Source organism: Copadichromis virginalis, linkage group LG16, assembly GCF_057382275.1.
Source record: "Copadichromis virginalis isolate Kocher_CV1m ecotype Utaka linkage group LG16, C_Virginalis_male_GT1.1, whole genome shotgun sequence".
NCBI lineage: Eukaryota > Metazoa > Chordata > Actinopteri > Cichliformes > Cichlidae > Copadichromis > Copadichromis virginalis.
The window spans coordinates 20,328,675-20,355,190 of NC_140633.1; the positions used below are offsets into that span (position 1 = coordinate 20,328,675).

The 26,516-nt window shown below is 41.8% G+C and overlaps 2 protein-coding genes across 13 annotated transcripts in view; one reads left to right on the forward strand and one right to left on the reverse strand.

Moving 5' to 3' along the window:
• Nucleotides 1-123: 123 nt before the first annotated feature.
• dcaf6 (ddb1 and cul4 associated factor 6) lies at nt 124-26,025 on the forward strand. 9 transcript variants are annotated; one of them, XM_085433662.1, is made up of 21 exons: nt 130-505; nt 6,109-6,170; nt 7,985-8,077; nt 9,503-9,688; nt 9,773-9,886; nt 11,037-11,172; nt 13,181-13,392; nt 14,648-14,741; nt 16,191-16,310; nt 16,452-16,796; nt 17,108-17,314; nt 18,903-18,962; nt 20,827-21,010; nt 21,666-21,775; nt 21,917-22,208; nt 22,368-22,409; nt 24,538-24,676; nt 24,823-24,979; nt 25,063-25,151; nt 25,232-25,337; nt 25,438-26,025. In XM_085433662.1, exons 1-21 carry the CDS (start codon nt 409-411, stop codon nt 25,494-25,496), a joined length of 2,904 nt encoding a protein of 967 aa, XP_085289788.1. In that variant the 5' UTR covers nt 130-408; the 3' UTR covers nt 25,497-26,025. The 9 variants fall into 9 exon arrangements, with proteins under 9 accessions (XP_085289796.1, XP_085289797.1, XP_085289788.1 ...); XM_085433666.1 differs by having other exon boundaries at nt 22,380-22,409; XM_085433664.1 differs by having other exon boundaries at nt 20,830-21,010.
• The window catches only part of gpr161b (G protein-coupled receptor 161b), a 34,821-nt gene continuing 10,561 nt past the window's right edge, over nt 2,257-26,516 (reverse strand). For 2 of the 4 annotated variants that reach the window (XM_085433679.1, XM_085433674.1), the window contains one exon: nt 25,645-26,485. In XM_085433679.1, the coding sequence (XP_085289805.1) occupies nt 26,385-26,485 (101 nt within the window). In that variant the 3' untranslated portion in view covers nt 25,645-26,384. Of the gene's footprint in view, nt 3,458-17,919; nt 18,585-25,644; nt 26,486-26,516 lie in introns of those variants that run through there. The other 2 variants (XM_085433676.1, XM_085433675.1) reach the window with 2 other exon arrangements.

Genomic DNA, 26,516 nt, shown 5'->3' on the forward strand with positions numbered 1-26,516 from the left:
AAATACTAATAAAAACTGGATGCACCCGCACCGTCAGCTTTCAAGGCGCTAAAATCGAGCGCACCTCCCCTCTGTGGCCAACCACGCAGTTTCTCGCGTTATTTGGACACAGCTGACCGCTTGAAGAAATAAACCAGGCTAGGCTAACAGGACAGATAGTTAGCAGCAGCACGGAGAACAGGAACACAGTCGGGCTTCAGCTCAGTGGGGAGGGGGGGGAACAGCGGAGACCGGACAGGAGCGACTCTTTCCCTTCCAGCAATGCGGACACTGAGTGTCTCCTCCAGCTAACGTCAACGGCGTCCCAACGGGCAGGGACTGCTCCGAGGCGACGGGAGATAAAAGGCGACATCAAAAAAGGGGAAGGGTTAGCTCTGTTTCAATGTTATTGTCAATTCAGAACCACATATGGTCACAATGTCCTGCACTGGCAACCTCGTTTGGGATGTAAACAAACGCCTAATTGGATACAGCGAGCCTAACGCCATCAGGACCAACTATTTAGGTAAGAACAAAGCAATGCCTCTTTACTGCTAACGCTGACATGTATGAAGAAACGTGTAGGAGCAGTGTGCATCTGCAGACTGTGTGTGTGCTGCAGAATCACAAGAAGTGACAGGAAGACTGTGTCCCAGTCCAAGACACTACCTGCTTAATAACAGACAGCTGCCGCTATCCGCGCTCCCCCGTCCCCCCAACCTACACAGTGTAAACACAGCCTGCACCTTTTATTTATAGTGAAGGAGCTAAAACAGTACAAAGACGAGGTTCAGACTTGTGCTTAATTTGTAGCAGTGCGGGCCTGTTCATCACATCATACAGACATAATGTTACTTTTTCAAAGGAAATGCAGTGTAGATCTCATTTCAGTGCAATCGCAGGATTGTGCAATCATCTGTAGAAGGCACCCCCATATATAGTAGTCTGAAGTATATCCCTGTAATGGCACAAATAATGCAATAAAAGCAGGGTTCAATCATGTAATGCATTTATGAGAGGCTGGTGCATTAAAAATAAAAGCGCTCTGAGTTTGGCAGGAGTCTGTTTACAGTAGAAAGTGCTGACAGCATCAGGCTTTCTTTTCAAGACACTCACAGAAACCGATGTGTCATTACTGCTGCGTGAAAAGGCCACAAGGTGCTGAAAGTAGCACAACCAGCAGGGCCGGGAAGGATTAGAAGAGGAAATTAAAATGGTTTAGTTTGCAATTGTTTGACTATCAAAATAAATGAGCTAAGATGACATAATGATGATAATAATAATAATAATAATAATGATATTTTTATTCATCGTTACAGCCAAGAAATTCCCATGTTACAGCAGTCAAAACATTTAACACGCCACATAACCAGAGTTTACATTTGACAAAGGAAAATGGCTCAGAAAGGTTAAATTGTACAAAAGAAAGGAACTCAAGGAAAATAAGTCCAGCTAGTAAAGATGCTATGATAATAATAATATTACATCTAGGTAACAATCCAAATTGCCTATATTTACAACTTTCGAGCACTGATGCTTTTTACATTACGTGAGCATTTATCAGTAATACTACGTCCTTTGTGCGTTGTAGCATCATATCCATACACACATACACGTGTGTGTGTGTGTGTGTGTGTGTGTGTGTATATATATATATATATATATATATATCTCTATCTCTCTGGAAATGGTGAAGGCGAAAATATCTCACACTGAATGAAATGCAGCAACTTATTAAGGTTTTAATGCAATTGTAAGTAAAAGTAATAGGACTGCATAATTTCAGTCAATAAAATGTGTCGCAGCGCTGCACTGCGTTGATTATTTCTTACATCCTTGGTTCCTGCAGGCAGAAACAGCATTCTGGTTCTGCTCATCACTGATCTGCTAGGAAATGTAATCATTGAATTTTAAGGCTTTCCTCTTTGCTGCTGCATTAAATGCATTTAAACTTGGGGGGGAAGATATTTTTCTATCATATATTTCAGTCTGTTTATTTTTTTTAAAGTCCTCTGGAAAAGACTTTAAAAAAATAGAAATTTTAAAGTCCTGGTTGCTGAAAGTTGCTATATTGATAAATTATTCAGTCATAATTTGAATGTGTAAAGGTAGGTCTCTTTTTTCTTTTCTTTTTTTTTTTTTTTAAAGTGCAGATATAGTTATTTTCGAGTGTTGGTTGTGAGAGCACAGTGCAGGAGAACAGAGGATGTTGCCCGTGGTGCACTCGGAGAGATAAAACTGTCAGAAAGTCTGTACCTCACGGCTTTATAAGCCCATAGAGGTGGGGCAGGTGCCTCAGAGGTTTAGTCAGTCCTGTATTTAGCATGTCTGAGAGATAGTCAGAGCTGTTGTCGTGTAGAGGATACATGCTGTGATGTGTGGGTCACAGCTCCCGGAGGATAAATTTAGCTTAGAAGAAGCGTTAGAGGGGAACAAGTTGGGGGTTTATATTCAGCTGAAACTGAGAAACGTCCCGTGAGGTTTAAAGTCTTCTATATTGTAGGGTTTTCCTAGAACTGTGATAGGAAACGCCTAAGAGATGATTCATATAACTAGGAATTACTATTTTTACTCATCTTAAGTTACATCATGCTAAGTCATTTTATTTATAAGAAAATTTAAGATCAACAATTGTTGACAAAAGCTGTATAGGTAGAAGAACAAAATCGTTTAAAAAAAGAAATTACAAATAAATGATAAAGAAAACAAATAACAGGCAGACTTAGTGCATTTTAAAAGCCAACCACTCTTTTTCGAGTCTGAGTCTGCTTCATGACTTCTCTGAGTCTGGTTCATGAGGGCAGCAGCCATCCCTCTCCCTAGCCACCTGAGGGGGGGATACTGAGGCATTCAAAAAGTGAGGTTGTTCAGGCAGAGATATAATCTCTCCAGTGTGTACTTGGTCTTCCCTGGGTCCTCCTCCCAGTTGGAGGCAGAAACACCTCAACTAAGAGGTGCCAGGAGGCATCCCAGTCAGATGCCTACACTATCTCAACTGCCTCCTTTTAATGTGGAGGAGTAGCAGCTCCATTGTGAGTCTCTCCTTAATGACGAGTGCCTCATTCAGCTCTGAGGGAGGGTCCAGCCACCCTGCAAAGTAAGCTCATTTCCTCCAATTGCATCAGCAATCTCATTCTTTTGGTCGCTAGCCTCAGCTCATGGCTAAAGGTGAGGTTTGGGATGTTGATCGACCGATAAATCAGCAGCGTTGCTTTCACGCTCGGCTCTCTTTACACAGAGAGGCAGATTGGTACGATTCTGGTCCAGTCCATCTGCCAGTCTCCTGCTCCCTCCTTCCCTCACTCGTAAACAAACCCCAAATACTTGGACTCGTCCACTTGGTCCAACAAGTGGGCAATCCAGCTTTTTCTAACTGACAACCAAGGCCTCAGGTTTGGAGGTGCTCTTATAAAACCTTTATAAAACTTCAGTGGAAGCTGGCGGTCCAGGCTCGATGAAGCCACTTAGACCAATTTTTCTGAAAAAAAGCAGAGACAAGTTTGATTGCACTGTTTTTTGTGTGTGAACATTTTTAAACAGAATGTAAAAAGTCTTGCATTTGATTCTGTGAACTGATAGCGAATCTGAGTATTGTTGCAGATTTAGGCATGACTGTACTTAGTACATTACTCATTATTAATCCATTTATAGGTGACGTGACTGTGCTTGCGATTGGTGATATCAGAGAAGCTTTTGAAGTGAATCACTCCCAGACTATTTCTGCAACATTCATAACACCTGTTGAAGCAAGTTAAGGCTCTTGTTAGTATATAAGCCACCAGACTTTTGCAACAGCTCACTGAGTCATTTCATTATTACTAAAGTAGTTAAAAATATAAAGGAAAACATAAGGAAAGCAGCTACTTTATTTTAAAATTAAATATTTCTGTTTTTCTTCCCTTAAAGGCTGTTTTCACACTGGAATAATGTTTTTATTTAATACAATAAATGCTTAATTGTGACAGCAAATTCTTCTGGATTAAAATAGTTCACCTTTATAAAAGAAAAATATTAGCACAAAGAAGTTTATTGACTACTGTTACATGGGGTTTTAGTTTTTGAGGTGACTAGTAGTTGGTCCAACCACACTGACTGACAAAGAAGAGTCCATAAAGTATGATCAGTTCTTATGGGAGCCTGTGCACTCACCCCATCAGGGATGTGAAGACATTGCTGCTCAGCGTCTTGTAGCAGATGCTGCCGTTTCTGCTCATCATTTGTGCAGTACTGCTATAATAATGATCAGTGGCCTGATTGCTGCTGCTGGATGAGGACATTAGCTTTGGCACAGTTTGCTTTTCCCTGTCAGGCTTCACCCTTTAAGTGACAGTTTGCAATGATGAAGGAATGTCTTGCTTTCTCTGGTAGTCCTTTGCTGACATTGACAGTGAAACACACCGCCCTGGCTCACATTGGATGTTAAGGAATTCACGATGTGTGTGTGATCTTAAAACAACCGCGTCAGCGTTGTTAATATCAAACATGTTATTCAGGTTTATCCGAAGCGTCTCTTCCTTTTTTATCTGAGGCACAGGTTGGTTATTTCTTCCTTTCAGGATTGTCCTGATTGTGCTGGTTTCCTTCCAGGCCTCCCAGTAACATTTTCTTTTAGTCTGGACTCTCACCTTCTCCTAGATGTGATTACCGAGTTTGATTCAAACATGCAGATGCTTTTAACGGACTCCTTGCAGGTAGACTTCCTGTAGGCCCTACTACATGGTGAGCCATGTTGGTGTTTGTCAAAAAAAAATGAGAGTGACGAAGTTGTGAAACTCATAGAGGGGAAGTTGGGAACAGCAGATAAACTAACGGAAATTGGGCTCATAATAAATGAACGGCTTTTTGCCTTGTCACGGGTATTTTCCCATTTTCACTCAAATCCTTGGATGTATTGTTGTTGATTGTCTTTGAGTTGATCTTACCACCGTTATTGTGGATTTCCTCTGTGATTGTCTTGAAGTTTATTAGTGGAAACCCGGTTCCACCATTAGAGGTTGAGCCAATTTTTAAACGTTTCAACGGCACCCTTGAACGTCTTTCCTTCTTCCGTGTGTGTGACTTTTAATAGAAGTAGTTTGACATGTGTGGCTCATTCAGGGTGTGCGCTTATCGGCCTGAACCTGTTGATGGAGATGCTTGTGATGCATACCAGCTTTCTGTGCACAGTGTGATAAATGTTATTGGATCCAGGAGACTGCCAAATATAACCACCTTATCTGGATTTCTTATCTTTTTGTTGACGACATGCCTTAGATAGTGAGAAATCCAGCTGTGCTTGCACGCAGATGATCAGAAAAACAGAATTTTATAACTTATCCATCAGGACGACCATATTGCTGTTCATCATGCGGTGATTGTAACTGAATGAAAAAACTGCAAAACTGATGACTTTAGAAAGTGAGACCCTGACCCTGAAGCTGTTTGTTAGAATAGCACATGCTTTGAAGAACACACATCCTGTTGCTACTTATCCAGAGGCCTGAATCTTCCTGTGATTTGCTAATCAGGTAATTACTTCAGTTTCCTTCCCCTTTGTGTGTTTGACTCTTTGATCTCTTTTTGTTTTACTGTGTCCTCTTTACCTCCCCTCCTGTAAAACCTTTCAAATGCCTCCGGGTCACTTACGTCTCTGTTCTTTGTGTTGGACTACCAATAAATATCATGTCAAGGTTTAAATTGCTTACTCCAAAACTGTGTTTTAATATCTGCTATTTGAATTGATTTCTCGTCCAGTTAAATGTCATTTTGTTGCTAAATTAATCAAACACCTGGGAAATCTTAGGTGTGTGTGTGTGTGTGTGTGTGTGTGTTTGCCCTGAGGTCACAATAGAAAGATGTTCACAAAAATAAGATAAAATATTAAGGGTTGACATTGTGAACTATGGAACCACTGTTCCTGCATTTCGAGTCTTATTGCAGAGCGGTTTTGTTTGTACTCGCCTCGTTTCTTCCTGTTGGTGCAAACAAGGCTTCCACTGCATGAATAATGGAACACAAGCTACAGAGCCACTGTTTAACGTGACATTTTATTCCTGTTGCACTTAAGTGAAGACTGGTAGATAAATGCGATTCAAATGAAAGTTTAAAGCCTGACAGCCTTCTCAAATCTACATGTTTCTGTTTTCACAGGTAGAAGAGAATTTGTCCAGAGGCTTAAACTCGAAGCAACACTGAACGTACACGATGGCTGCGTAAGTGCCCCACATTTTTATCCGTCTCTTCGTGTTTATTGGTTGAAGTCCTCTCCCTGCCAAACACGCCACGTCACTTTTTCTCAGCTTGCTGGTGGAGCCTTGAACAGATCAGATCAGGTCAGGTGGTTAATTCCTCTGAGAAACCTGAAGCTGACATAACAGTCACACGTCCTGTCACACTACAGGGCAGGACATCAGCCTGTCCAAGACACCACAACAAGCATTGCATGCATGCAGGTCTCAGGAGAGCTGCATTAAAGTGCAGCTCTTAGCCACAATGATTGAGATATTATTATTGCATTTTCTGAATATGTTAGTTTGCGTTTAGTTAAGTAGCTAAGAGCTTCTGTATTAACACGGTGTATGTTTTGTTTTTGTCTTGGACTCTACAAGACTTGTATGATTCATTTCAAAATAATCTTTATTTAGCTATACTTGGCCTTCAGCCATGTTCTGAAATGAGCCGTTTTAGCTCCTTTACTGATTGACTGTTTCTTATAAACAGATGACTTGAACAAGCAGGGGCTGTTGTGCTCATTGTCAGTCTATGAGGGATATCAGACATCCTGACATTAAAGCATCCAAGAGTGGAAAAAACAGTCTGAAACGCAGCATTCAGAGCAGCCTGAAACCCCAGCTGTAAGCTCATAGGGATTACTTGTATATACGCTGACCTCACTATTTAAGGCTTTGGCCATGGCCAATATGAACATCCACCTTTTTAACAATGTATATGTGACAGAAAACAATAAGTGTAACAGGTCCACTTTAAGTTATTAATCAGATAAAGACTTTCTATTTGCACCACCTAAAATGTGTCAATTTAGCAGATTTTAGCATCAGAAGAATAATATTAGTGAATATGAATTATTGTGAATACTTTGATTACTTTTTATTATAGAAATTTTAAGCTTGGAGTTACAGAAGTTTTTCAGTGGACACCGTGAGATACCTGACCTGTTCTGACTCTGCACTGTACCACATTACACGAGATGCTAACCCTAGCCTGTGTTTAAAAATGCCATCACAATAAATAAATAACACCATTTCCTGCCTCATCTGTCACCATCTGTTAATCTTTCATTAGGTGAGGAGGGGCCTCACCTACACTCCACCTCAAATCTAACTATAGATGATGTGCAGCGTCTCAGAAACCGAGTCAAACATGTTAAAAACCTGATTCAGACGTGAGGTCTGCATGTAGGAATACACGCAGTGTAATGTCTCAGCAGAGGCAGTCTGACACGATGAGGCGCTGACGGAGGCTGCAGGTGTTAATGAAATATTGATCCACAGAGTGACAGCAAACACTGACCTGATGCATCACTCTTCTTTTGCTGTTCCTTAGATCCACAGCTAACTCATTCTCTAGCCTTATGTTGGTGGTTATTTCAGTTGATCGAACTGTTAATGAACCTAATTTGAATTGGACGATGGCATCCATATTTTCTTACTGATTTGAAGCAAAGGCATTCAGGGATTTTCTTTGTTGCTGATGCTTAACAAGCACAGAAAAGACAATAATATAAATGTAATTGTGTGCAGGGACATGCCATTTCTTGTTATTCGCTTCTCTGATAGTAATTCACATTCGTCATGCAGAATCCTCTCTCACGTGTCCACATTTTGGGGCTGGACTGAGTTACTTATTTATTTTTTAACTATTTGTTTTACATCAATCTCGTATTACATAAAATGAAGAAATTCAACAAGTCGTCACGTTTATGAAGCTGTAATGAATGGATGTCGGAATTTAACTTGCGTTTGTCAGTGTAAACACCATGTAAGCGCTCTCTCTGATCTCTCCTCAGGTCAACACTATATCGTGGAACGACACGGGCGAATACATCCTGTCAGGGTCGGACGATACCTTCCTGGTCATCACCAACCCTTACAACAAAAAGGTTGGATGAATGGATGAACACCAAACTGATCATTTTTAACTGTTATTCTTTGCATAAATGGTCAATTAGCCATAAAACAGGACAAAAAGCTTAAATTGGCAGAGCACAGTTGAGATACTAAACTAAAGGAATTATTTAATGGATGGATGTTCCACAACTGTTTTTGTGAGGGATGTCCACCCACTGAAGGTTTGTTTCGCTGGGACAAAAATATCCCACATTATTCTGAACCTTTTTTATCTGCCCACATTTTTCTGAAACAGAAATGTGGTGAATTGGAGGGTGGTGCTAGTCTTTAAAACTGGGATGCTGAGCAGGAATTTGTATGGTTTTTTTTTTTTTTTTTTAATGTGACTGTTATCTAATATAGAGGTAGGAGATCTCCTGGTCTGTGTAGTTGTCTAGTTAGGTTAATCTAAATCAGGGGTGGACAATTCCAGGCCCGGAGGGCCGGTGTCCCTGCAGGTTTTAGATGTGTCCTTGAACCAACACAGCTTATTTAAATGGCTAAATTAGCTCCTCAACATGTCTTGAAGTTCTCCAGAGGCCTGGTAATGAACTAATCATGTGATTCAGGTGTGTTGACCCCAAGGTGAGATCTAAAACCTGCAGGACACCGGCCCTCGGGGCCTGGAATTGCCCACCCCTGATCTAAATTAAGCCGAGTCTCCAGTTTGAGTCTGTATTCATCATAAAACTCTAACTCTTAAACATTAAAATTACATAAGTGTCTAACAATCTATGAGAGTCTTGAGAGTGTTTTCATCTTTGTTATTACAACAGTGGTAAGAGAAGTTTCTGTGGTTCCCTTAGTTTCTCTTTCTTTGACATACTTTGACTTTCAAATGATGTCATATGAGGGAAAAGGAAAAAAAACAAAACAAAATGTCAAACGCCAAACCTAGCAGCAGAGTCGCATTTTGTGGCTAACCGCTAAATAATCCCAGTATGCCTTCTTGTCTTTGTGTAGTTCATGCTGGGCCTCTTTGCTGTGCAATAAAATAAAAAGCTACAAACAGCTGCCAATTGCATATAAAAAATGGCTGTAATTGCTAAATGCAATAATTTTGTTAAACACCTTGAATTCAGTCACATCTTTATTTATTTGAACTTCCGCTGTGGCAGTGTGCAGAAACAAAACAGCAAAAATGGTATCTGTCCAAATACTTAGGGATCTGACTTCAGCTTGGGTTTAGACAAAGATTGGAAACAGTCAGAAAAAGCATGGCATTGCTCCCAGAGACCACTTACCAGCAACTCTAAATACTACAAATGAACACATTAGTGTCTAAAATTATGTAAATGTGTGCAAAAATCCCCCAGGATGTCAACATTTTATACTCTTTCATCTGCTGATTTGCTGCCTCTGGTCGAGCATCCACACTGATGCAGCTGTCATCATACATTTCTTCTTCTCTGCTTCAGGTCAAGAAGTCAATACGTTCAGGTCATCGGGCAAACATCTTCAGTGCGAAGTTCATGCCCCACACCAACGATCAGGAAATTATCTCCTGCTCTGGAGACGGCATCATCTACTACACCCACACTGAGAAGAGTCCCGAGTACAACAGACAGTGTCAGTTCACCTGCCATTATGGAACCGCTTATGAGGTGCTGATTCACAGAAGCTGATGAAAAGGGTTTCTCTCTTACTCGTTACCCTCCTGTCTTCTAAGCTTCGCTTTGTTTCTTCAGATTATGACGGTACCGAACGACCCCTACACGTTCCTGTCCTGCGGGGAGGACGGCACGGTGCGATGGTTCGACCTTCGCATGAAAACTAGCTGCACTAAAGAAGACTGCAAAGATGTACGGGTGACATCTGTGATGTTTGTCTTTTTTCTGTCTGTGATTCATCACCAGTCAGGGTCAGGATCAATGTGTTTGTAGCTTTGGGGAGGGATCGATTGAAGAACCATCTTTTTGTTGTGAAACCCTGGCAGGTGCCCTTAAAACCAGATTAAAACAGAGAGGTGATCGAGCTTTTGCAGCAACACTATCAGATCTATGGATTAATCTCCCTCTCTGTGTCTGCACAGCTTAGTTGATACAGTCTTTATTAAAAATGAATTTATTCTCTTTGGGTTTTAGCTCCAGTGTGACATTTTTTTTTTTAAATGTTTATTTTTTTCTGCTTTTTAGTGTAGCTTTTCCTGGGGCTATATAAGTTTATATTGTACTGTTGTTTTCATTGAGCTATATAAATAATCTTTATATAGCCCATTTAAGGAACCTGACCTTGAGTTTTTCACAGTGTTTAGTGTATAAGAGTTTGTGGATATCTTTTTTTTTTTTTTTTTTTTTTCTCTTTCAAAAATGGCTTACTGGACTTTGTATTCATGCAGGACTGATAATGGACCCCCCCCCCCCTCCCTTTCTTACTTCACTGCTTTCTTCACAAACAGCTTTTGGTCTCTCCTCTAGGAAGCGGTTTCTTTGGCTTTAAACCAGCGTGCTTCAGTTGATAGATGAGTGTGTGTGTGAGAGAGAAACCGTGTCCTCCTAGATTATGTTGCTGCATCTTGTATTTCGTGCTCCAGATGAGAACCTGTTACCCTAAAACTGTCAGAAGAGTTTTACCAGCTGCTGTCACCAGCCCCTCTGCCTCCCCATCATCAGCCTGCAGTAGTCAGACCTGGTAGTGCAGTTGCTCCACTTTATTAGGTGCAACTACTTCAGAGTGATACAGCAGTTTGGGATTTGACATCAAATATCTTTAGTCTGACCAGTGATGTTAATGTGGTTTCATAAAGTCTCATAAAGCAACAGAAACACCTCTTGAGCTTCTAAAACTGTACCTCTCAAAATGATTACAGTTGAATCAACACAGGATTTATTGCAGGCATCAGTTTTACATTAGTTTACATCATTTTTAAAAAAAAATTTATTCTCAATCAGTGATATCTGCCATTACTGAGCAGAAGTGACTTCCAGACCTCATTGCGCTCTTTCATTTCAGGACATCCTGATAAACTGCAGAAGAGCAGCGACCTCCATATCAATTTCTCCGCTGGTGCCGTACTACCTGGCCGTGGGCTGCTCCGACAGCTCAGTACGAATCTACGACAGACGCATGCTGGGCACAAGAGCGACGGGTAAGCAGCCCTGCACAGTGGACTTAGCCACTCTACACGTCACAAATTCGTTATCCTCGTGTTAATGTGTAGGTAACGCAGCCTGTTGTGGTGGAGAAACTAAACTTGCAATGTCCGTTTTTGCTTTGAATGTTCAACCAGTTTCTCGTTTACATGAAGGCAGCGGGGGGAGGATCTCCCTTTGAGTTTTTGGTCCCAGCCTGCTGTGCCTCGTCTCTTGTTGGACATTTCTATTTTTAGATACTTTCACGAGTATTTTTACTTCTTCCTGTGTGTTTTAAATCCTTCTGACAACTGCTTATAAAAGGTATTTATGGAGCGTTGTTCCTACACAGAATGCAAGTCAGTTTTTTTATTCAGAGACTTTTAAACAGACTGTTTAAATAGTAGGGTGTGAGGCATGCCAACAAGTTGTTTTTTTATTAAACTTTATTCATAGTTTTTCTAAACAAAGCTAAACAAAACACTTAAATTCTCCCTATCGCTTATCCCACTGAGATTACAAATATAATGGAGAAAGAAAAAGAATAACACTGATTTAATAAATCGATGTGGATATTAATGGGATAAACACAGTACATGTGTATGACGAAAAAAGTATGGACATTTCTCCTTAACTCAACAATAAGTTTGAGTATACCACAATTACATACACTAACAAGACCAGCAGTAGCTTCGTTATCATAGTGACCAGGTCGATAGATCCAGTTATTAAAAGATGGAGATTTGTCTGATTAATTATTGAATAAGTCTTCGGGCCATTTCTCGGCAGTGTTGCTACACTTCCACCAGGAGTTCAGTGTTTAGATAATGAGGGTGGATTATTACTCTGGATCCTACTGTACATTTTAGATGTGTTGCTCTTTGTGCCGGGGTCTAAATCTAGTATATCGCTAATAATATTATTGGCCAGCAAATATGGGAGAGTAAAATGTTTTAATAAGAAAAATTCATATTTATGAGCATCTGTAAAACTGTCATTTGGACTGTTATAACTTTTGTGTAATGCCTGAAATAACGAGTGTTCCTTAGAACACAAACACATCCTTAAGAAAGTGAATAAATAAATACAGACCATTTTTGTGGCAAGTTTGAAAACAACGTCAGTTTGAGACAACGAGAAAAGACAACTGTTCACCACAGGAGAAACGAAGCATAGCTGATTGATGCAAACAGGTTTTCCAAACTGGAACCAGGTTTTTAAGGTGCGTTCTACAACAAGGTTAAGGATATGAAGTTGTTTTCCTTTGGCCTTTGTTGATCTCATTTAAAAAAACAAACAGTTACTGGATTGATATCCAATCCCCTGCTAGCGCAGACAGGACTTTGATTTTTTTCACCTCAGGCAGAAGTCCAGTCTATTAATTTGGCTGTTCGTGTTGCCCAATAGACTTGGGTACTTCTAGACACGGGGATGGCATGGTAAACCTTTCATCTTGATTATATTCACTCCTCCAGTGACTAATGGGCAGTAAAGCTCAGCACGCCAGCTCTTGTTTTGTAACAGAGTTTTAAAATGATGTTTTTAGAATTCCTTTTAAAACACGTGAGTTTGATTCTCAAGTAGGTAAGTTGTGTGGCTTGAACGAAAGGGAAAGGATTAAAATCTGACCCAAATTCCAACTGACTGACAGGATGTGTATCTAATCACATCAGTAACCCTTTCCTCGGCTCTAAAGGCAGTGGCTATGGATTCTATAGAGGAGTAGTGAAAGACAGCAACGCTGCCAAGTATCGCAAAAACAAACAGCCTGAAACCTCAGAGTTGGTGTGCAGTAAAGCCAGTGGTGAAGACTAGATTGTTCTGACCCAGGTCAAAAATGTTGAACTAAACCAAACTGTTTTTCAGCACAGTAAATAGACATTTCCATTCAACACATTCAATTGCTTTTGACATATCATTTATATCAAACCCACCGAATCGTCTGGACCAAATCCACAAATATAATTAAGAATCTTGTTCACCGACTCATTGGCTAAGTTGCACACACTCTCTCATTTTTTTTAGGTAATTACATGGGCCGGGGAACCACGGGCATGTGTGTTCGGTTTGTTCCCGCTCACCTGGCCAACAAGTCGTGCAGAGTGACCTCTCTCTGCTACAGCGAGGACGGTCAGGAGGTGCTGGTCAGCTACTCCTCCGATTACATTTACCTGTTCAATCCCAAAGATGACCAGGCTCGAGAGCTCAAGGGCCCGTCGGAGGAGAGGAGAGAGGAGGTGAGATCCCAATGGGAACTTTTCTTCTGTCATTCTTTTCTCCCAAACTGTGTCTTTTAAAGGTTTATATCGGTTCAGACACTGTGCTGTCATTTAGACAGTTTTCCATTATTCCAAGTGTGTAATAATTGATCTACAAAATAAAAATCTGCCTTATCTGTCAGTCTAAGGCAAAATCCAAAAATATTTACCACTTTTTAAAAAATGGGTAAAATACCCAAAACAATCAAGAGTCTCTGTCTTTTCTTGTTGATCAGCTGACTGACTACTGGAGTGTAGATCTCAAGTTACATGTACAGAGAAGGTTAATGGAGGCCTCACATGTTATGTCTCCTGTTAAGAGTGCTAACGGCCTTTTGACTCTATAGAAAATAAACATAATCACGTCTGGCTGAGCGGAGGTGTCCATGCGGCTGATTTTTGGGGGCGAATAGGACCGATTGTTGTAAACAGGACTGACCTTGTTGTTGCTCCTCTGGGCCCTGCAGACATCAGTGCTAAATCTGTGGTGGCTGATGCAGTGCAGGGAGGTGAGCAAATGACCCTGAGAAAAACAAACCCAATACAAAGAAGGAAGAAACGCACTGAGGATGGAAACAGCGTCATGAATTACTGCCTGATCTGTTTGGCTCTTAGTTATATTTCCTTTGTTAGTTTTGAGATTCAAACAACTGAACAATCAAGGAAACTGCGTGTTTACGCTCGGTGGTGGTCTTCACGTGTGTCCGAATGTGCTGGGTCACGGTGCCATGGCGAGTTCAGCTGTGTCTAGATGCAACCACCACACGCATTCCTTTCCAAATACAGCGAGCGACGCAGGCAGCGTTCCTCAAACCACCAAAATAGTTCAGGCTGATTTTGGGGCAGGCGAGGAGCAGTGTTCCTTACCCCCTCTGTTTTCCTCTACCTGCGACCTTGTTTGTTTAATCCTTTTATCTGATTTATTCAACTGTCTTTCAGCTTCTGCTCCTTTTCACCACCTGTCCACACATTTCCTGACTGAAGCGGTGGATAGTCCCTGCTCTAAGAACCTCTTTTTCCTATTTCTGGCTCTCAGCCTGTTGCAGCCAGGGGGACTGGAAAGTGGCAGGCAACCTCAGTCATGCTGCCAGGAGGAGGGGGTGGGGTGGGGGGAACACTTTAAAGAGGACACTGATAGAGACGAGTAGTGTTTTGCTTTGGCAGCGCAGCTATTTTTGACCATGCCTTGACTGACAAACTGCTAATCTCTGTGAATGTGTGTGTGTTTCCACAGCTGAGGCAGCCTCCAGTGAAGCGCCTCCGTCTACGAGGTGACTGGTCTGACACTGGACCCCGAGCTCGCCCTGAGAGCGAGAGGGAGAGAGATGGTAAGATCACAGTATGTGCTCCTGCTCGTCTACAGCGACGGTCTCGTATGACAGGCCCGACCTCTGACAAACTCTGAGAAGACTCCAACCTGCAAAATATATTTTTATATACTGCTCAAAACATTAAGGGAACACTTGCATCACACATTGGATCTCTTAGGAACGAAATCCTCAAGTTTGAAATCTTGACTGCCATTCAGTGGTAAAAATCATCAACTCTTTGAGGACTGGGTTCAAAATCACACCAAAAAGTTAAAGTTGGTCAAGCGTTTCCTTCATTTTTAGCAATATATTTTCCCCATATTGATTTTGTAATCTTAGACGAAGAAGAAATCAGGCCATAAAACTGTCTCATCACCAACTCTGCAACTTATGAACATGACCAATAAAAAGAGAACCAACAGTGCAGTGATCTGTGGTAAATGCATTTAAATCCCAGCTCCCATCTTAATGAACACTCAGAGCACTTTCAGCACAAGCTACATTCACCTGGTAACGGGCTCTTTCATGCAGCACTTTTTCTCTTTGATGCAGTGCTTTCTCTCTGGCGCAGACACTCCCACTGATAATACATCTGATTTTTTAGGGTTCACTATCTCGTAGATCCAACCTGACCTCTGGATGTCCTGCTGTTCTTCCTGAGCTTCAGTTCTCTTGATGCATCCATCAAGTTTACCCTTTAAACTGAACTGGAGCTCAGAGTATGTAAACCTGATTTAAAGTGTTTCCTTTAAAGTTGATATAGTTGATGCAGAGTGGCCCAAACTAGACACAATAGCAATAAGAGTGAACAAACATCCAACTAAAATAATGGTTGGGTTGAAAAATGGTAAAAAAAAAGCTCTGGGGCAAGAGTAACAGCTTATATTTCACATATTCAGGTGAAAATGTGTGTAAAAAGCTGAACTTCTTTATAGTGTATCAAAGTTTGCTTGGGTCAGAGAGAGTAGAAACCTCACTTTGAGGCAAATGACTTGGAGCGGTCTCCTGCTGCAGGGTTTTTTCCACCATAGATGAACGTAGTTTAAGTTGTTTAATCTATTTTGTTACTGTGGTTTATTTTGTTCAGAAATAAAATTTAAAAAAAATCAGTCAAATGGAGGAAAAACTCATCTTCGGGTTTCAGGTGATGACTGTTTCAGAGTGCTTTACTTTGTTCACAAGTTGGGTTTTTTTCTTTTCTAGTTGGATTTCTTGTTTGTCATTTTTTGGGGATAAATTTTCCCTAAATTCTCATATATTAAATTAATAATTTGTGTAATGAGTCATCCTTGTGCAGGTCTTAATGAGCCTCTGCTTGCATATGATCAGTTATGATAAGCAGTTTCTTTTGAGTACAAATACTCCAATTTTTTTTTTTGTCATTTCTATAAATATGGACTGTGTCAAAATGAAAAGCTTGACAGGATCTAAAGACGTTTTCCCTTTTTTTTTTTTTTTTTGTTCCAGGAGAGCAGAGTCCGAACGTGTCTCTGATGCAGAGGATGTCGGACATGCTGTCCCGGTGGTTTGAGGAGGCCAGTGAAGCCCAGAGTAGCAGAGGAACCCGACCTCAAACGCGGCCCCGAGGTGAGGCTTCAATACTCCGGCCTTCAAACGGGCCGGAGTAACTTCAGTAAGACTGACTGTTAAGAATCTTTCTGTGATAATAAACCGTAAACTAGCCAAAATCTAAAATCATTGCTTGATTTATTTATTTTTTGTCTTCAGGTACAGCTCTTCGTCCCGAGGGGACGTTGAATGCTCCAGCTGCCGCAACAGGCGACTCTAGTCAGGAGTCCAGCGCCCCCGAGAGGCCTGTGGGGACGGACTCCCCAGAGGTACCTGCCAGTCCCGCAGCGGCCACCACTGCGCCCATGCCTAAATCCACCTCCTCTTCCTCCTCAGGGTCATCATCAACAGTCACAGCACCTCCTCCTTCCAGCTCATCATCAGTGGAGACCTCGGCCACTTCTTCCTCCCCTCTCACGTCGTCCCCCGACTCAGAGCAGCGGAGTCAGGGTGACACAACTGGGACCCCGACGGCCACGCCCACCTCTGAGCCCGCACTCTCAGGTAAGAAACCAGGACCGCACTCGCACTCGCTGTTCACATGTAAGCCTTCAGTCCAATGAGGAGGGTTAACTGCTCGGTGTATGAGTGTGTGTCCGCGTGTGTGTATGTGTGGGTGTGTGTTCATTGGAGCCACTCCACTCAAGCAGCAGCCTCACTTCACTTTATTTTCCTTCAGCATCCTGTTGTCCTCCTCCTCCTGCTTGTTTATTTCATTTTTGCCCGATTCTCTGTGCCGAATCTTCTCCTCACATCCTCCGTCAGTCTTCTAATCGTGCATCCACTCTTCCTCTCTTCCTCTGCCCCTTTGTCAGAGTATGGTCCTCATCGGCTGCCCATAAGTTTAGTGTGTAGGCGTTTGCAGAGGTTGCTCCGGCTGGCTGACCCACCTGGACGGGGTCGGCGAGCGGCCCCTTCTCCTTCTTCTTCTTCACCTTCTTCTTCCTCTGCAGCCCCTGAGAGACAGTCGCAAAGAGCTGCTACCTCTGCCGCTGCTGCTCCTGAGAACCAACCCTGTACAGGTTACCCACCCCTCCGAGCTCATCAACCCTGCAGCAATCCCTCCATAAGGGCTGCTCCCCTGCCATTAACCCGTCCCCGCCTTTTAAGCAAAGACAGCCATGTCTGTTGTAGAGAGGCTCCAGAAAGACCCAGTCTTGCTGTTACTGACCACTAACCACACACTGATCTTCCCCGCTCTCTTATTATTCACCCCTTACTTCCTCTAAACTCCAGAGTCCAGTGTGTCGCCTCTCCACTGTTTGCTCAGCCCTTAACTCACTAATGCTCTCACTCCATCTTTCCACTTGTTGCTTGAGTTTTCACCTGCAAACTCTCCTGCCGGAGTGGCACCAGACGGTATGAAGCTTTGCTTTGGCCTCATGGTTGTTCAACCATGTTTGATGATATAACTTGCCTTTTTTTTTGTTTTGTTTGTTTTCTTCAATGTCATTGGATAGGTCACATTACTGCTGATGTTAAAATTAAGGTTATTTCCATCAGTTAGTGTTGCCCGTTTTGTAAATGTGTCTCGATACTCAAAAGCCGGTGGACAAACAGAAAAAATAAACAGACATAAGTGATTTTACTTGCTTGAGTTGAACTAAAATGCTTGAAACAAAAAAAAAAAAAAATAATAATAATAATAATTATTTTTTGAAATGCTGGAGTGAAAATAAGCAAAAAAGCATCCACTTTGGAATCCACAGACTGACTCTGAAGGAGCTTCGGAAAGACCGCAAAACTATTGCTCGGTTTTCCTATTTGCAACAATTTGTAACATTTCAACAGATTTTTTTTTTTTTTTTTTGTCTGTGCACGAGCGCAAAGCAATAAAGTAAAACCCTCGAATCAAATAATGATTATGTAATATATGTTTATTAATAAGTTATTTTTTAAGTTTGTTCTGCTTCAGTTTTAATGTGACAGCATTTAGTTAACCCGAAGAGCTTCTCTCACTTTCAGCTTTTTTCTCTAAAAATGTAGGTACAACTTTAATATTAAAGATATAAACCGATTTTTAAACACACAACAAAACTGGCTTTACATAATGAGGCATCTGTTATGAAAGCTTTTATTGAACACGTCATTGTGCAGTTCAGTAGACACAATATTTAAATTGCTTCTTCTCACTTAATTGGCTTTAGTTGGTCACAGATATCTTGGAGAAGTGTGTTGTGTAGCCAGCAGCCAAACAGATGTTATTGGGTTTTTTTTCTTTTGTTGTTGTTGTTGTTGTTTTGTTGTGGCAAGCCCAAGTAAGCACTTCTTGATGGTTGGGATTTCCAGGTTCTACATAACACAGCAGATATAAAACATTTCTTTGCACATCTGTAAAAAGCATGCATGAAAATCATGTTCTTGTTTCCGTTCAGACTTACTAATCGCTGATTCTCACTGAGCTTCCCCAACACTCTGTAAACCGATCACAGCTGTTATCAGATGAAGGAGCTTTTTTATTTTTGGCTGATGTGAAAGCTCTTTCTGCTTGGCCTTGGATTTATTTATTTATTCATTTATTTTAAACATGATTTAGAAGTTTTTAACCCGTGTGAGCCCTCACGTTTGACCTCTTTGTTCAATGTTTAGTTGGTCTCATTTGTGTTCCAGATTCCCCCTCGTCTGTGGTAAACAAACAGCTGGGATCCATGACTCTTGATGAACAGCAGGGTGCGTCTTTCCCTTCCCCAACCCCATTCCCTGACCCTCACCCTGCCACTCGCTTTGTCTTCTCCACCTTCTGTCTTAACCACTTTCCCTCATCCTGTCTCACTCCACTGTTTGTCCTCCATCGATTTCATGTTTTTGTTTTCTCTGTATCCACTGCTTTACTGTTCAATATTCTACTGTCCAGATGTGGATGTGTCTGACTGTTACTGTTGCTCTGGCCAAAGGATTTAATACAATTGTTTAAGAAGTTAGAGCTTTGAGTAATGTAATAAACAATATCTCCAAAATTCAAATGGATGACAAAGAAAAGCACTACTCAGACATATACATTTCAGTGCTCTCTGCTGAACCATCTGTGCAATATTTAGCTTTTTCTAAAATGCCCTACTACGTCTGACATTTCTCCTTTGCAGTGATTAGCATTGGTAGTCAGATTTAATGTGGCTTCATCTTTAACTGTTCAGTTTTATTTGTATAGTGCCAAAGCAAAACAATGGTCTTTCTAAGGCACATATGTTGTTACATAAACACTTCACAAGAACCCTGAAAAGCCCCAATGGTTCACTCTTGATTTCTCTTGATCAGAGTGGACCATCTACACAGCTTTGTTTAATTTGAAAATAATGTCATATTCAGTTTAATTTAAACGTTTTACTTTGTTGTAATTTAAAGAGGATAATTAAAAGTGGATGATGCTCATCTTAAGCATGATCAGAGATTTGGATATTGAGCTATCTTAGTAATTCTAGGCTTTAGAATATGCAGGTATACCTGTGATCAGTGCTCTAGGGTTCAACAACTTGCACAGTAGTAAAGTCCCCTTTTGGTATCGCTGATGGTTGATAAAATCCTCACTGCGCACCACATAATGCACAATGTGCCAAAAAAAAGGGGGTCAGAAAAATCTTTTTGTCTCATTTCGTGATGGTGGATCAGTGTAACTATTACACTTACACACTTACTTGACTTCTAAGAAGCCAGGCATAAGCCTATGTGCATGCCCAGACACGCCTGTGCTGCAGATGTTTATGTGTGCAGATGCAACTGGGAAAATGGAGCGAGGCACATTCACTTTAATATGACTCTCATAATAATGATAAGTTAATGGATCACTGGGGAAATTACAGAAAATGATTGCTTTGATTGGAGCTATCACTGCTCACGATCGCCGACATCATCCTCCATCGGCACACTCCCAAGCTCCACCCACCTCCTTCTGGTTGCTAGGGGCAGCCAATCAGTTACTACTAATAAATAACTTTTCTAACTACTCTAGGACAAAGGTCTGAGTCCAGAGGTATTTATAATACTTTTTATATACAACACCAACAGTATAATATCAAGCTACTTTGTGTGTACTGTATAGCTTTATATATGAAGCACTACATCTGTGATTATTTACAGTGCATACTGACAGAGATATAGCATGTAGCATCTTAGCAACAAGTCCCTCTTTGTCCTCCAGCTCAAATTTTCATCTTCCCTGGAAACCTGTTCCTTTTCTTCAGTGTAGCTAGCAGCTAACGGGTGTAATGACCCTTTAGGGCCTTTGACATGTGTGTGTTTGTGTGCGTCTTGTGTCTTGCTGTTGTGGCTGTCTGTCAATACGTGTCTTTTACGACGTGTCCTTTGTGGTTTTGTCTAACGTTTGCTGCATGTTCCCATTTCTGTTTAATGTTGTTTATCAGAGGGAATGGATGCAACACAGAGTTGCATATTTGTGGTGTGTTTTTAAATGACCAACTGCACACTGCAAACGACAGGAAGAGTTACTTTTGATCAGAGTTTTAGTCTGTACAGCCAGTGCGTCTCAGTAAGCCCCCCTTGCTTGTTTTGCCTGTGTGTATTCTTCTTCCTCTCTCAGTAGCAGCCGAAGCTACAGCTTCACCTGCTGATGAATCTGCTGCTGCACCAGCCAGCAGCATCCCATCCATCTCCACCTCTACTTCCACCAGTCGACCCAGTGCAGCAGAGCCTGTCCTCAGCCTGCACTACAGCTCAGAGGGAACCACCACCAGCACTATCAAACTGGACTTCACTGATGAGTGGTGAGTGATGGCCAGTGGGTGTCAGCTTTTTAGGTTGAATGTGACATTATACTTGGATTAACTTTATAATCTCATATTTATAATGCTCATATCTCCTCCTCTGTATACCTGTATGTCAATACAATAAATGACAATAAAATTTAATTTGGCTCATGTTGACCTTCAGATAAATAAGGTTGACATGATCATTTAAATCTTCATACGGTGCTTTGTATACGTTTGTATGTGTTGACAACACACACCACGCTTGTGAGAGTCATAGTTTTTAAGTTATCAGGCTTTTTGTCAATTTTTTTGACAAATAAATCAATAAGTTGACAGTGAAGACGTTGGTGGATGTAAGCCAAACTTTAATGGAGAGTTAACATGAACCCACCTTACACCCTGACAGAGTTTTATCAGAATTCATTCAGAACTTTTCGAGCTGTCTTGTTTACAGACAGAATGAAAAGCAAAGGTCTCCAGTGCAACTTCACTCATTCCATTCAAATTCAGGTAACTCAATAGGAGTTACCTTCTTATAGTCGGGGCAACTGCATGATACTTGTGTCTTCCCATATTTATTTATTTTTTTTTTTCCCCAGATAAATATGAGTAATTTTCAGGAAAAAACACCCCAAAAGGACTGATGGTAACTCTTGTTCTTCCACTACAGGAGCAGCAGCACGTCCAGTTCGATGGGCAGTGGAGGCCCCAAAACATCAGAAGCTGCAGCTGTACAGAGCAGAGAGAGTCTGTCGACAGAGAGCTCGGTATCAGAGCAGGGTGAGTCGTCTCCTACAGCATCATGAAAACGCCTCGATCTCAAACATTGTCTGATCTAGAACAATAAACATGACACAATGAATGGCTTTCTGTATTCCAATCCTGATTGCGATGATATGAGTTTGCTGGCTTCCTCCGTAGAACCAGCATGTGATGCCTCCTGCTCCAGTGCCCCCAGCAGCTCAGCAGCTCAGGTTCCAGCAGAGGGCTCCTCTGAGGGAGACAGCATGGCGTCTTCGCCGCAGGAGAGGAGTCAGCCGGAAGGTACAGAGGAGAGGTCAGGGGGCTGTCGGCGAGCAGAGCCCTCTACAGAGGAGGGGCAGGAGGGCGTGGAGGGCCAGAGTCAGCCCGCACGCGGCAACCAGGACTCTGATGACAGTGATGATGATCCTATTCTTATCCCCCCCTCAAGGTTCAGAGGACAGGGGCAGAGGTGTGTTTGAGAGCATAATGTTTCTTACTACAAGTAAGAAAAACTCTGTTTGAATGCAGGTGATCATTTCGCATTCCTTAGTTCAGTTAAAAAGGGGGTGGGTGTGCCGATTTTAGAATTTGTGATGCTTTGCTGTTGACTGTTTTACTACAAATATAGATTTAATTCCAGAGGATCTGCAGTAGGAGATAGGATGATCAGGTAATCTGTTTGCATTGGAAAGTGAACGCATCTAATGCATCAGGAGTGTGACATGCTGCGGAGCATTTAAAATTAAGAGCACAACGTGATGTGCAGTAATCGGATAACTTCTTTTCTTTTGTCTTGGTTTGACGGTTTCTCTCACAGTCCACTAATAACACACACAGCTGACTGTAGAGTGCCGTGCATGTGAGTACTGACTCCACAAATGGTGTGAACAGAAGCATCACAGCTGCATTTTGTGTAGAACAGATGGAGAAGAAATGAGTGTCATGCATGAAATCCTTGCAGAAAGGAGCCAAACGAATATAAAACGGACACATTTACACACAGCGAGGTCAAAGGTTTAAACAAAAGTGGCATTTTCATAAATTTCACGCTGTATGCCATCTCAGTAGATTTGAAATGAAAGTGGCAGCTCATGAGCACTTTTGGCTTTAATTTGAGGGGATTGAAAAAAATTATTTAACCGTTTTAGGACTCAAATGTAGTTGAACATGTAACTAAATAACCTGTCCGCAAATTATTTTTTTAAAGATAAAACATATTTGATTTAATTCGACCTTTATGGTGCCTTTTGCAGAATATTCAACTCTTTACCTTTGGAAACTTGATCAAAGTAGATTTCCTCCCCCTGGTGGCTCATCCTGATTATGAGCACAAAGCTGTCGAGCTGACTGACAGCCTCTGACTGTCGATTCACTAAGAACTTCCTTTCTCTACTAGGAGATTTGGATGTATGCAGACTATTAATGCCCGACTACCTTGCTACCTCTGTGCAGACCTCCCCATGTGGGGTGGCTGTGGCTCAGGTGGTAGCGCAGATCAGCTACTGACTGGAAGGTTGGTTCGATCTTTGGCTTCCCCAGTCTGCATGCCAAGTATCCTTGGGCATGCGGCCCAAGTTGCTCTCCGATGCGTCCATCTGTGTGTGAATGCTTAGATTGCACTTAAGTACAGAAGGGAAGTCCTTGTATGAGTGGGTGTGAATGGGTGAATGAGGCATGTTGTAAAAAGCGCTTTGAGTACTTCCAGGAGAGTAGAAAAACGCTACATAAGAATCAGTCCATTTATCATTTACCCATCACCTCCCTGTTACACCCCCTACCTGACGCAAGCCACTAGTTCCAGAAGAGCTTCTGTCTGTAGTGAAGAAATTAATAATGAAATGAGATTGTGTGGTTATGTAACGTGGTCTTCCTTGCAAAACAATTTTGCAAGGAGGCAGAAGAAGAGATGGGAGAGCGTCTGAGAGCTGGGATTGATGGAGGAAGCCAGTTGCTGTCTCTGCAGTCGTGTTCCATGACTACTGGATACGTGAAGGAGACCATGAAGACGTGATCTTTACTGCATGTGGCTGAGAGTTCTTCACTCGACCAGACGTTCTGGTGGTGGAGTTCTTCATCCTGTAATCATCCAGGCTGTTTATTAGGCCACTCGTAGTGTCACAGCCTAATGGTGGCCTGTTTTCCTTTCATTTAGAGCTTCTTTGAGCCCGTGTTATGGTTTTACTGCAACAGCTTCCAAATGCAAATGCCAAGAATGGAATCCCCTCTAGACTATTTATTTATTTGTTAAATTCAAGTAGTAATAACATATTTTTTCTATGCCAATTGAGTGAATTATTTAGTTGACAACCCCAAAATTAGGCAGTGTGCATAATTCCATAAATGCTAACCCATTACCTTCCTCAAATTAAAGTTGAAAGGCTACACTTGCTTTATGTCTTTCTTGCCCCCTCTCTCTCTTTTATTTTTCAGATCTATTCTGGTGGCTTGTCTGGTCAAAATTATGAAAATTGTATCATTAAAACATTTCTGGATTTAGCTTTGTGTACAATACTGTTACAGTGTATATCTGGTTGAAGTCACTCTAAGGTTGAGAAGAACAAACTTTTATTGGCTTGAGTCGGTTATGATGGATCAGGCAGGTGCTTTCGCTTGCAAGTGGCTGCTTTCTCGCTTGGAGCTTGTTTGTTACAATCTTGTTAATGGTTTAAAAAAAAAATATCCGTGTAGCTTGGGTCTGAAGCATGAGACTTGAGGCAGCACTGACAGCATGGGTTTGTTTGCTTTCAGGCACGTGTATGAGTCTGGGGTTTCTTTCTTCTTTGTTTTGTTTTTCTTAGACAATCAGCAGCAGCTCGTATTCAGGAGCTGTTCCGCAGGAGGAAAGAAAGGAGGGAGATGGAGGAGAGCGAGACTCAGAATATCAGGAGACCTTCAGTCAAAATGGTCTACAAAGGCCACCGCAACTCCAGGACAATGGTATACCTCGGGCCACGCGTGTTGTATTAGTCTGAACTCATATTAATCCATTGGCTCTGATATCAGTGTTTTAACTGTTGTCAGACTGTGAAATTTGAAGAGTACAGTTTCCAAAATACTCAATGTTCCCTTTTACCTGTGTGTAGATAAAGGAGTCGTGTTTCTGGGGCAACAACTTTGTGATGAGTGGTTCAGACTGCGGCCACATCTTCATTTGGGACAGACACACCGCAGAGCACCTCATGCTACTTGAAGCCGACAACCACGTGGTCAACTGCCTGCAGCCGCACCCTTACGACCCCAGTGAGTCCCGCGGATGTCCCGCCTGAACCCGGACGATGTTTCTTCACTTGTTGACATTGCTCTCATTTCCTGCTTTGTTTCAGTTCTGGCTTCTTCAGGGATAGATTATGATATCAAGATTTGGTCGCCACTGGAAGCATCGCCGTCTTTCAACAGAGTCCTCGCTGAGGAGGTAGAGTCAACCCACAGAAAAGAAAAGAAAAAAAAAAACCAAACCCACCGTAAAACCTTTCTTCTTCTCTTCTCGTCAAGGTCATCACTCGGAATGAGCTGATGTTGGAGGAAACGAGAAACACGATCACAGTCCCGGCCTCTTTCATGCTTCGAATGTTGGCCTCCCTCAACCACATCAGATCAGGTACACACACACACACACACACACACGCACGCATGTAGCACGCTGTTTTTGTTAGACCAATCTCAGCCTCTCTTTAATATTTGCCTCTTCCTCTTTGCAGATCGAGTAGAAGGCGATCGCTCCGAAGGCTCAGGCCAGGAAAACGAGGACGAGCAGTAGCCAGCTGGAATTTTATTTTAAAATAAACACTATTTCTTCTTGCTGTATAGCACTTGAAAAATACCCGAGATTTGTACAAGTATAGTGTAGAAAAACTTCCTTTTGAAAATTAGTGTAATTTCTAGCCCCTTGTGTTTTTTAAGAAGACTTTCTTACTGATGTGTCTGTATGAGGATAAACTATATTTGTGTGAATGTAAAGGCAAGGACGTCAAAATATAAGTGTGAGGAAAAGTGGTGGCTGGTGTGAAAGTTTAAGTGCAATATTATTTTGTTAGGAGAAGGTGAGCTTTGATCAGTGTTAACGTTTGACGTTTTTGAAACTGTAGCACAGCTGAGAAATGTTGATGTGCTGCTCCGGCAGTTACGCATGTGAATACAGACATAAAGTAAAACACGGATGCTTTAATTTTCTTGTTGATAAAGAAGAAGAAGAAAGGGGGGCGGGGGAAGAAAGCTGTGGATCTTCTCCCCAAAAATATGTTTTACAAAACCTGGAAAAAATAAAGCCAAATGGTATCTCAAATATATCTGCACTTGGGTTTGGATGGAAAATTTAGACTAAGTGTTTGACTTCAGCAACAGACGGCACCTGCTGACAGATACTGACAGCTGTTGTGGGTGTACAGAGCAGCTGCTCTTGGGTCAAACCTGTGTCATACAGTTCTACTGAACAGCTGCTCTGTTGGTCCAAACCCAGTTTCCTGTGGAAATCACTTAAAAGTGAACCAGTGTTTGGACAAGCAATCCCTGTGACTCGTCAAAGTGATTCATTCTATAGCACCTTTTGAGATAAACATCACAAAGCGCTTAACAACAAAATCAACATAAAAAATTAACCCACCTCAAGTCTAAAAAGATGAGACCACAGAGTCCACAGATCTCAAGCTCAGAAGCAGAGTGTTCTGGGGGGCCTCCTTTTACCTCCATGCATCCCTGCTGGGCAGGTATGGGGTGTAAAGGTGGACAGGTGCTGGTCTGTGAAGAGCTCTAAAAGTGAAAAGCAGATTCTGATCAATGG